At 38.3% G+C, this 12,173-nt stretch overlaps 1 protein-coding gene across 1 annotated transcript; it reads left to right on the forward strand.

The window, feature by feature from the left end:
• Positions 1-1,118: 1,118 nt before the first annotated feature.
• Positions 1,119-2,084, forward strand: LOC145788551 (L-seryl-tRNA(Sec) kinase-like). The gene has a single exon (XM_082600311.1). The coding sequence runs from the start codon at positions 1,119-1,121 to the stop codon at positions 2,082-2,084; it is 966 nt and encodes a 321-aa protein (XP_082456437.1).
• The last annotated feature ends 10,089 nt before the right edge of the window (positions 2,085-12,173 follow it).

Consider the following 12,173-nt stretch of genomic DNA (forward strand, 5'->3'; position numbering starts at 1 on the left):
GGGTAAATTTTACTTTTTTCATTCGGCAAGGGGTAAACGAGACAAAAAAGGTTAAGAACCCCTGTCTTAAACTTTTCAAAGTCTTACCAACTTTTCTCGTTTATTGGTGTGCTGGTATATCGATTATTGTACTACAGTAGTAGGCTACTATCATTTTTGGTTACAGACATGTTAATTGTTAATAAGAAAAAAGTAAAATTATTATGCATCTCCTTGGCAAATTCATAATCTAGCCGATATCTTTCATTTGATTGCAGAGAACTTTCTTGTTACCTTTTCTTTGATGTTCAAGAGATTGTCGCCTATGAATGAGTAGCCTAACAGTTTAATTTGCATTCGGTTTTATAAACCAATCTCATCAATCTTAATCGTTTAAGACCATCTTGGCAAACCTTGCAATATTGAGATACTATATGAATATTTATTATCATATCAGGGCTGTGTAAACTGCCCCCATGCAGGCCCACGGCTGTTTAGGGGCCCACACATTTTAGTCTCTTGAATGTTTTTTGACTGTTTTAGTAAAGAAAAAATCTACTGCACAAGCCCGATAAATAATACGGTAATCAATAGCTTTAATCAATATCATTTGAAAAAGTCATCTGAATATTGATCCAAGTTTGATATTGATCCAATGTTAATTGCGATACGAAAAATAAAACTAACATCCACTGCTGCAGGGATAGATATCTCTGACTGCTGTTCCGTAGGTAATTGTTCTCTGTACTACTTGAAATATCATAAAAACTGCTTTTGCTCTCTTATGCTGTAATTGAAGAAAAGCTGATTGATTGTGGTGTTACAGAAGGGGTAGCTCGAAAGCTGATGGCCTTAATATTTGTGTTTACAATTTCGTGAAGCAAAGTATTGAATCACTGTCATTCTGATAGCTTTTGTTGTAAGATCCTGTCCTCTGATTGTCTTTAACAAATCGTCTTATTGACCATAATTATACCTAATGCAATGCTGCATGTTATTTTTTAGCGTCATAAGAAGTGAGAATCAAGTGCTAATTAAATAATAATTGTATGGTTTGAGTGATTGTGCTTCTATACTATTTATTCTTGGTAAATGACTGTTCTTAATGATTAGTAGTACTTGGTTTTATTTAACTTTAAATGGCAAAGGCAGGAATTTGTGTTATGTGTGGATTACCTGGGGCAGGCAAAACCACAATGTGCAATTACCTGAAAAACTCTGAAGGGTTTAGCTTCATCCATGTTTGTTATGACAAGTTGTTACCTTGGATAGACTTTTCCAAAGCAGATGTTTTCACCACATGGAAAGCTTATCGAAATGAAGTACTAAATTTAGTTGAGACGCAAGTTAAAGCGGTTTTGGAAGAAAAACAAGATGCAAATTTAATCAAAGACTTTCACTTGCTTTTGGAGAAAGAAAAAGAACAGGTAGTAGCATCTGTCAATGAACTTATGGCCAAAAAAAATTGTCCACCTGTAATTTTTTTAATTGATGATAATATGTCTTACAGACGGATGAGGCATGAATATTATCAGTTAGCTCGTAAATTCAGCATCTCCTTCTGCATTGCAATGGTAGATTGTCCTTTATCAGAATGTCAAGCAAGAAATCAAACCAGAATGATTGAAGAAGTGGTAAAACAACGGTCTCTAATGAGAATAAATGCACAAATGGAGAAACCTGACCAAGCCAAAGCCAAGTGGGAAGAATACAATTGTGTGATCAATACTCTAGAATCTGATATGGAAGATGCTGCTTCTAAAATAACCAGTTTACTTAGTATTGCAATCGTAAACCCTGTACCAATTCTACAAGCAGAAGACACAGCTTTAATAGAAGAGACACGTCGTGTAAACTTGCTTAACTTTAAGCATCAAGTTGACATATGTCTTCGTAAACTGACTAAAGAAATTCTTGCACAGGAAACAAACAAGAAGGTTTTTGCTGAGAAGTTGAACATAGCAAAAAAATATATTTTTAATGAAGTAAAGTACGGACAAATTGATGAAACTGAATACATTGATGAATCAGGAAAGATAAATCATTACATGTTGAAATGCAAACTGGAAGCTTTTATAAATGCTTATACATTATCAGCAATTTAGAAATTATGTTCGTAATTGATGTAGGGTGTTGTAGGGTAATTTAAACTTATTTTCATGGTATTTTTTATTTGGGTTTTAAGATAGACATATGTTTACTTTTCTTCCTGTTTGTCATGCTTTAATGCTGTTTATTATTTCATATAATGTGTGGTGATCCAAAGATAACTTTTCTGAAATCGCTATTTTCATTTTATCTCTTACTCTTTGTGACTGATCGTGTAGTGCAGGGGTCACCAAACTACGGCCCACGGGCCGGAACCGGCCCGCGAACTGATTTCATCCGGCCCGCCAAGTGCTGCGGAGATAACAGCTGCACTACAACTGTTGAGGAAAAAAGTTACCAAATTTTTTGTAAAGGACTGACGTTGCTGTTTATGATTAGGCCACCACAAATGGGGACAGCCTAAGCTAAATTTGGAAAGGTGTAATGTTTTTTCAAGAGCACGATGCCCTGTAGTGTATCACAGCAGGGGATAACTTTTCCAGCAACCTTTCGATTTTCATCACAACTTTGCTATTCCACCGCTGACTCTGTTATTTTATTGTGCTCAATTCAAGTCAATGGAGATTCTAAATAACTTAGTTGTATATCTTTTCACAATTTGCATCTGGCCCACAGCTGTTAATCTCGCAGCAATCCGGCCCTCAGAGAAAAAAGTTTGGTGACCCCTGGTGTAGTGGATGACAAAACATTATTACGTCACATTATTATTGTGTTGACTTTTTCACATTCACAACACACACCTTCTAACCCATCAACATTGGAACTCATCAGTTCCTTTGCATTGTAAAATGCTTGCTGTCGCCTGTATAGTGGCGGCTTGTTTTGGGGACACGGAAGACTTGCAAAGCGCTTGCTCAAATGTACCCAGCAAACATTGTACTTCGGCCCAACGTAGTGTGACAGTTGGTAAAATAATGCTCCTCTGTTGGCACTACGTTGTGGTCGAAGTTGACCCAACGAATCTTGCACCATTCGTCGCAGTTGGGCTGACTTGTTTTAAAATCTTTGAGCCAACGTTATCCCAACTCTACTGCCAACGTATTCATTGTTGGCAACTACGCTGGCCCAACGTATATTGCACCATTCGTCACAGTTGGGCCAACTTGTTTTAAAATCTTTGGGCCAACGTTATCCCAACTCTACACCCAACGTAGTTAATCGTTGGTACCCTACGATGGCCCAACGCACTTTGCACCTTTCGTCGCAGTTGGCCATACATATTTTGCACTAAACGTTGGTAAAATGCACCACCCATGCACAATTCACAGCTACGACAAGACATGCATAAAAGTCTAAAAACCCAGTGGACTGAGGTACTTCATGCCTCATCAGAAGACTGCGCCTGGATGTAACAACGTGATCTGTGGCGGCCTCAAACGCAAGTAGGTAAAACAATATGCAACATATGTAAAGAAAATATACTGTAGCCTACAGTGCAAATTAGATCGTGTTTACAGCACCGTGAAAGAACAGACTCTAATTGCTACATATCTCATGGATATGTATATGCAACGGGTCTGCTACTATTCGGTGAGTCCAATTCGGTGAATTCCTAACTTCTAACCCCTAACCTTAAGCCCTAAACCCTAACCCTAAAACGGCAATGATAATTAGGCTACGGTACCCGATAATTTAAAAAAAAATTGAAAAAATCCCCCGTTAAGGGATCGGACTCACCGAAACGGGCCATTCCGATATGCAACACCCGGTTATTTTACAATAACAAGCATTTTTTTAATACATTTTACAATAAAAAGCATTTTTTAATACATCGTAACATTCCTCAGTATGTTCTAATTCTGTAATTCGTATAGATAGGGTGGGGAATGGGTATACCGTTATGTTCTATTAACCTCTAACATTAATGCACAATTGCACATTCGTTAATCGTGTTAATGCCATTTGCCTTCTCTAACCACTAACCAGTGCAAATTATTATTGTTATCGTTTTGATAGATCTTCGAAGTCAAGTCTTAAAATGTGTGCATATTTCTTAAAGTTCTGCTCCAGTAATAAACTAATCGCTGATTTAGTAAATAAAAATGCTTTTATTGCCCTTAGGCTATTGAGAGAATAGTAACGATTTGTGGTGTTTGAGCTTAACTGAAGCGAGCAGCGTAAATGTGGGCGGAATGGCCCGTTTCGGTGAGTCCGATTCGGTGAGTCCGATCCCTTAACAGGGGATTTTTTCAATTTTTTTTTTAATTATCGGGTACCGTAGCCTAATTATTATTGCCGTTTTAAGGTTGGGGGTTTGGGGTTAGGGTTAGAGGTTAGGAACTCACCGAATTGGACTCACTGAATCGGACTCACCGAATAGTAGCAGACCCTTATGTGTATATCGCTTTTGTTCAGTAATAGTGTTGATAGGTGTATAGTGAGAAGCAAGGTTCAATTCCTAAGGGTGTGATCGCCAGGGCCTCTGAGAGAAATTTTCACTAGGGGTACGAAGATTCATTCCGGGCCCCTCTCTCACTCCGGGCCCCTTTTGTCTTCAGCAAAACGCATGATGTTTGCTGAGACATGTTGCACAACATTTTACTGCAGAATTGGACATCTGTGCGCAATAATAGTATCAGGCTGTGATAAAACCATAAAACTTTTATTTAGTGTTTTGTGTTGTCTGTTGTGCATATCATATGATCTGTCCCTTGCCCATAGCCGTACGAGCAGGGGGGCAGCCGCCCCCCCTGTTGTTTCAAAACGTCGCGAATTTGGGCAAAATTTTGCAATTATTCGGGCAAAAATTGCTATATGAAAAGCTACAAAATTGTATGAATTAAGAAAAACTATAAATTAATATCTTTTACCTATCAAACTAAGTACAGCCTCTTATTTGCACAAGAAATGTGCCGCAAAATTTTTATTTGGCACACCCGTATTGATGTATTGTATTGCATGGTGATCAAACTGTAGTAGCCTACGAAATGCATTTAACCAACCGCATCATGCCAATTTGGGCAGCCACCAAAATATGTCTCTAATACTTTTGTGAAACTGCCTAAATCAAAACGCAAAATTTGCTATATAGCTAATTTTATTAATTTTCACAAATGCATCATGTCGATTTGGGCAGCTGAAAACATGAAATTATTTGATGAAACTGATTAGTCTATTTATGCAAAGTTCTGCCCAAATTATCGTGAGGCAGTTTCCCCAAAATGAACAAATTCATTAATTTTTCCCATTTACATAACTGTATCATTTAGATTTGGGCAACAAAAAAATATGAAATTATCTGATCATAGTCTATTTATAAAACTGCCCAAATTGGCATGATGCAGTTGTCTCGCATCAAAATTTACAAAGTCTTTAATTTTTGTCACAATATCTATAAATGCATCATCTTGATTCTGGGCAACTACAAAATATGAATTTATATAAATCTGGTGAATACTTTCATATAACAATTTGGGTGGAGAGGTTACAGTACTTTTTCAACCATAAACAGACATAGCTAAGCAACACCACAACATTTAACAAAAAAATGTTATACCTGTTAAATGTAATGCTAAGGTGTTGCTTAGCTTTGTTTGGTTACTTTTATGAAAGGGTCTGCTGCTATTCGGCGAGTTCCCTATTCGGCGAGAGCCTTTTTCGGCGAGTTCCATATTCGGCGATTTTTTTTAAATCCAACAACGCCTTCTGCAAATCCGACGATTGAATATTATTCAATATTCAGACATTGAATCAATGTAAATATGAACCGTTAGACTAATTGGGTTCTTTGAATCCTACGTCACCGTCTGTATGCAACCTTAGAATAATTAGTTGTTTTTGTCATCAAATTACCTAGCCTAGCCTAACTATATTTTTAGAAGTAGTGCTGCCAGACTTTTTTTTTGTACTAAAATTCGTATCATCAAAACTACTTTAATTGATTGAACCACAGTCTACAAAGTTTATTTGAACAGAAGTAGTATGTTTGTGTTTTATTACATTTAATTATAATTTCTCTATTGTTATGTACTTTTTTTCTAAATCCGCATGGTCACCCTGAGCCGGTTTCGTGCAATGTTTATTTTTCTGAGTCTTTTATGACATCTCAACTGAATATTTAAGTGGGGTTGTTTTTTATTTGTGGTGTGTAAAACAATATTTGTTACTCCTAGTCCTACCTACCATGCCAAAGTGCAGAAGCATCGAGCAATGCACAAGCAAGGTATCTTCAAAGATGAATTCGCTTCTACCCTTTTCTCGACCTTTGCTATGTTGACATGTATAGTTTTGATATGATGGTCAAAAATATAAACAACTGAACTGAACAGTTGTTCTATTTTGATTCCTTTGGTAAGAAATTCTAGCTAGCTGGTGATCAGTGGCGTAGCCAAGGGGGGTGGTTGGGGTTGCACCCCCCCCCCCCTTGGCAAGCGTGTGACGTCACGATATTGAGAATGATGCTTTCAGTCTATGCCTCTAAAACAAAGTTTGCCTTATTTTAAATGAAACATGCAAAGAGCGAGTTTTGCCATTACCAAACATTCAAATATCTCAGCCAGGAATTAGCAACAAGAAAACATAGAGACTTGTAGCTTTATTTCTGAAAAATGCCGAAGAAAACATGATCTTATCCTTTTGCTATGCCACCGGACAGCACCATTTTACAGGAATATTCATACCCACATTTTTGTTGAAAATACTCTCAGAATGCACCAAATTCAAAGTAATTTTTCAAAATTTTCTGGGGGAGGCCCCCCAGACCCCCCACCGCTGAATGTCGTCATGAGCGAAATACGCCGTTAACCTTCCCCCCTTTCAAAATTCCTGGCTACGCCACTGCTGGTGATCTTGTTATGTTAGTTTTTCATTGTTGTCATACACCGCATACATTATATTTGGGCAATTTCTATAAAAGCGTGCACATTTGGGCAAATTTACGTTTTACCCCCCCAAAATGGTTTGGTCTCGTACGGCTATGCCCTTGCCAATTTGTGTAGGCTATCCTGCATTGAATTTGTGTGTCAGTTGTTGATGGTGTTGTTGAGAGGTGTCGCTTGCAGCCTATAGCTTTAATGTTAAAATTTCAAATTCATTTATTTATTTCTCTTAAATGTAGCCTATAATTATTCCTGATGAGGACTGTAACAGATAAGCAATACTGCCTCATGTGGATTTAACACGCTCCACTGATTACTGCACTGTGCCGATCAAACCATTCATTATTATGTGATGTTTACAGCTGTGGTAGGTCACCAGATTTTAGAGTAAATGAATCTGCCTTCATCTTGATTTACGAAGAGCCCACAAAGATCAACTTACCGTTACACGTAAGTTATGAACATTACATGGTGTCAGAGTGAGATAAGAAGTTGGTAGACGTTAATTTGGACTGAAGTTGTCCAACTGGAGTGACCAGTACGTTTTGCGCTAGTAATCCGTACATTGTAAAAAACATGTCGGAGTTAAGGCAACCAAAGGAAATGAGCTTCTCTGTGACAAATATTGCAGAAGCATGGCGCAAATTCGAGCGTGCATATCGAGTGTACCACGTAGCAGCTGAACTCACCAAAAAGGCACAGGAAGTCCAGATAGCCAATTTTTTGAATGCGGCTGGGGCTGAGGCCCAGGAAATTTTTGACAATTTCGTGTTCTCCAATGAAGAGGGAGACAAGAAAGATATTCTAGAAGATGTCCTAAAAAAGTTTAAGACCTACTGTGAGCCACAAAAGAACGAAATATTTGAAACGCATCGCTTCCAGCAGCGCACACAGCGGGAAGGAGAAAGCGTTGATTCATGGATCAATGACTTAAGAACCATTGCCACAGGATGTAATTTTGAGACTGTACGCGAAAAAGAGCGAAACTTAAGAAATCAAGTAGTGTTTGGTGTGCAGGACTCGCATGTGAAAGAAAGGTTATTGCAAATGCCTGATCTAACATTAGCTAAAGCACCGGACATATGTCATGCGGCAGAAGCCAGCAAGGATCACATGAAAGTAATGAATTCTGCAAACGGACATGCTATCAATGCTGTGAGCAAGCACAGTACTAATACTAGGCACAATAATTTTAAACGTGCAGTAGAAAAAACTGATTATAGGCCTACTAAGTGTAAATATTGTGGTGGTAAACATGCTCCTAGAAAATGCCCAGCTTACGGCAAAGCGTGCCATAAATGTGGTGGACGTAATCATTTTTCTAGTGTTTGTAGGAGATCAAATGACAGTGCGGCAAGACATGTACCCGTGCATGAAATTGAAGCACAAAATGAGGATGTAGGTTTCCTGAGAATCTCATCAATTAACAGTAACGAAGAGTTTACATCCAGAATGAAAACTCATCTTACCGTTATTGATGGAGATAATCACAAATTTTCTGTCTTGTTTAAACTAGACACAGGAGCCGAAGCCAACGTGATACCGTTGAAATTGTTTAGTGCCATGACTGGCCAAGTACTAACTAAAACCAACACTAAGCTTTGTGGTTTTGGAAATCTAAATGTGAAGCCTTTAGGCACTACTGTGATTAAATGTGCAAATAAGAACGGTGATTATTTTGATTTATTGTGCTATGTTACTGATGTTGTAAACTTATCGATAATGGGTGAATCATCGTGTGCGAAACTTAATTTAGTTAAGCGAGTGGATGTATGTAGTGAACCCTTATCACGTGACAGCGTAAACACTAATTATGCTAATGTTTTCACCGGCGTTGGTACCTATGCAAAGGAGTACCACATTCAGATAAAGCCTGATGCACAACCTGTAGTTCAACCACCCCGTAGAGTCCCATATGCAATACAGCCCAAACTGAAAAGCGTCCTGGACAAGCTTGAAGAGGATGACATCATTGCGAATGTAGACATCCCAACAGAATGGGTAAGCAACTTGGTGGTAGTTGAGAAGAAAAACAAAGACTTGCGTATATGCTTAGACCCCAAACCACTTAATGCGGTTATCATGCGCGAACGTCATAACATCCCGACGCCAGGAGATGTACAAGCAAAGTTATCAGGAAAAAATGTTTTCACTGTTATTGATATGAAGAATGCGTATTGGCATGTGAAGCTGAGTGACGAATCATCCTATCTCACAACATTTCACACGCCATGGGGTCGAAAGAGATTTTTAAGAATGCCCTTCGGTATTTCATCCGCCAGTGAAGTTATGCAGAAACGAAACGAAGAAACGTTTGGCGACTTACTGGGTGTACATGTTATTGCTGACGACTTGATTATCGCAGCCACTGATGAAATACAACATGACGAAATTCTTCGAAGTGTGCTCAACAGAGCACAGGACAAGGGTGTGAAATTCAACAAGGACAAGATTCAATTTAAAGTCAGTACTGTTGAATACATGGGAAATTTCGTGTCACAAGATGGGTTGAAGCCAGACAACAAGAAAGTATCTGCCATTGCAGACATGCCTCAACCAAACGATATTGCATCTCTGCAAAGATTTTTGGGAATGACAAAATATTTATCGCAGTACATACCGAATGAGTCAACGATTACAGCACCCCTTCGTGAACTTTTAAAGAAAAACGCTGAATGGAAATGGACAGATGAACACGACAAAGCGATGACACACTTGAAAACTGTGTTAACAAGTAAGCCAGTTTTATCGTTTTATGATGTAAACAATCCGGTAACAATTCAGTGCGATGCATCACAGAGTGGGTTAGGATCTTGTTTATTGCAAAAGGGTAAGCCTATTGCATATGCGTCCAGAACAATGACATCAGCCGAAAAGAATTATGCACAAATTGAAAAGGAAATGCTTGCCATTGTGTTTGCAACCGAGAAATTCCATCAGTATGTGTATGGAAAAGAAGACGTGACTGTTGAAAGCGACCACAAACCGCTGGAAACAATCATGAAGCAACCTTTAAACAAGGCTCCACCGAGACTTCAAAGACTGATGCTGAGATTGCAACCATATGATCTTCGAGTAAAATTTGTACCAGGAAAGTACATGTATATGGCTGACACGTTATCGAGAGCATATTTACCGGAGACATCAGACAATGCATTGAATGAAGAGCTTGAGTATGTTATACACTCACTGATTACAAATTTACCTGTTTCTTCTCCGAAACTTGAAAAATTCCGAAAAGCTACAAGGGAAGACCCAACCTTACAAACCATATCCAACTACTGCTTGAATGGATGGCCAAGTCTACGAAAAAGCGTACCGGCTCAAGCAAGACGTTTTTGGGATATGCAGAACACATTGCACTTCTCTGAAGGCATTGTTTTTTCAAATGAACGTATTGTTGTTCCTTCTAAGTTACAATCTGAAATGTTGACTTTAATTCATGAAAGCCACTTAGGTGGTGAAAAATGCAAATCTAGGGCAAGAGAACTGCTTTATTGGCCTGGAATGTGTGCAGACATTGAAGATGTTGTTGCAAACTGTCAAACTTGCAGCAAGTATCAAAGATGTCATCAGAGAGAACCATTAATCTCTCATGTGATTCCGAATGGACGTTTTATTAAAGTTGGAACGGACATAATGACTCTTAACAATGTTGATTATCTTGTTGTAGTAGATTATTACTCCAAGTACCCTGAAGTAGTGAAACTTGTGGATAAAACTGCAAAAAGTGTTGTTAATGAATTGAAACAAATTTTCTCACGTCATGGCATTCCTGAGGAAATTGTGTCGGATAATATGCCATTTGGTAGTAAAGAGTTTTTACAATTTGCCAGCAAATGGGGTATTAAGTCCACAACATCTAGCCCTGGTTTTAGTCAAAGTAATGGCCAGGCTGAAAGAACTGTCCAAACTGTCAAAAATTTGATGAAAAAAGCGTATGATGATGATACTGATCTGTATATTGCATTGTTAGAGTATCGTAACTCGCCTATTGCTGGATTGCAGTATTCACCTGCACAAATGTTGATGAGCAGAAGACTACGTACAAAATTGCCTATCGCGACGAAGTTGCTTGTACCGCAAATTGTTGACGCTTATGATGATTTGTGTAACCGGCAAAGTCGTCAGAAACACTATTATGACCGTGGAACTAAGTCATTGCCTGTATTGAAAAAGGGAGATGAAGTCCGTTATCGTAAAAACAATTATTGGGAAAAAGCTATGGTAAATAATGAAAGAGATGAGCCTCGTTCGTACGTCATTGAGAATTCTCATGGACAAATTAGACGAAACCGGCGTGATTTGTACAAAGCTTGTAATTCAACACCTGTACGTAACTATGATTATTTAGATGACATAGTTTCATCCAGCTTCCCACACAATGCTCAAGTGTCATCCACACAGAGCAACCTAGTGTCCCCACCAAATGAAACTACTCCGCAGGTTGTTGAGAATACTCTTAATCGCACGACACGATCTGGCAGACATATTAAGACACCTGCGAGATATCGTGATTGAATTATTTATACCGTGCTTGTGATTTGTTATCAGTTGTGAATGTCATTAGTAATGCTTAAGAACATCCTGCAAGAAGGGAGGTGTAACAGATAAGCAATACTGCCTCATGTGGATTTAACACGCTCCACTGATTACTGCACTGTGCCGATCAAACCATTCATTATTATGTGATGTTTACAGCTGTGGTAGGTCACCAGATTTTAGAGTAAATGAATCTGCCTTCATCTTGATTTACGAAGAGCCCACAAAGATCAACTTACCGTTACACGTAAGTTATGAACATTACAAGGACACTATGTGGTGCTGTAAACGTTGGATTTATTAGTTTTTTCTAGCTTTTTTGTGTGTTTAATAAAAAATGTTAAATCCGTTACGTTACTGAGTGTTATATGTATCTGGTAGTGGTACAACAAGCCAATCTCTCTACCAAGGCTCAAATAAGACATCTTGGTAAAATATAATCAAATTAATCATCTGACCAATAACCTTTCTTCATTAACTTTTGCATTCACCACATGCCTAGCAGAGGTGAACGAAGTCACTTTTTTTCACTCCGGCTGCGCCTTTGCTCCGAAATTCATTTTGAAGTGAAATCAGCGTGAAACTACCTTTTTCGAAAAGTTTTTAAAAAACACAAAAAAGCCCCAAAATTCCTGGGTTTTTAGAAAAAACTTAGCTTGTTGGGTTTTTTAAACAAAGCCCGGGTTTTTCTCAACCCTGCTTTTGATACACTAAGCCCAAGGACAG

The sequence above is a fragment of the Aplidium turbinatum genome, chromosome 2, assembly GCF_918807975.1.
Source record: "Aplidium turbinatum chromosome 2, kaAplTurb1.1, whole genome shotgun sequence".
Lineage (NCBI taxonomy): Eukaryota > Metazoa > Chordata > Ascidiacea > Aplousobranchia > Polyclinidae > Aplidium > Aplidium turbinatum.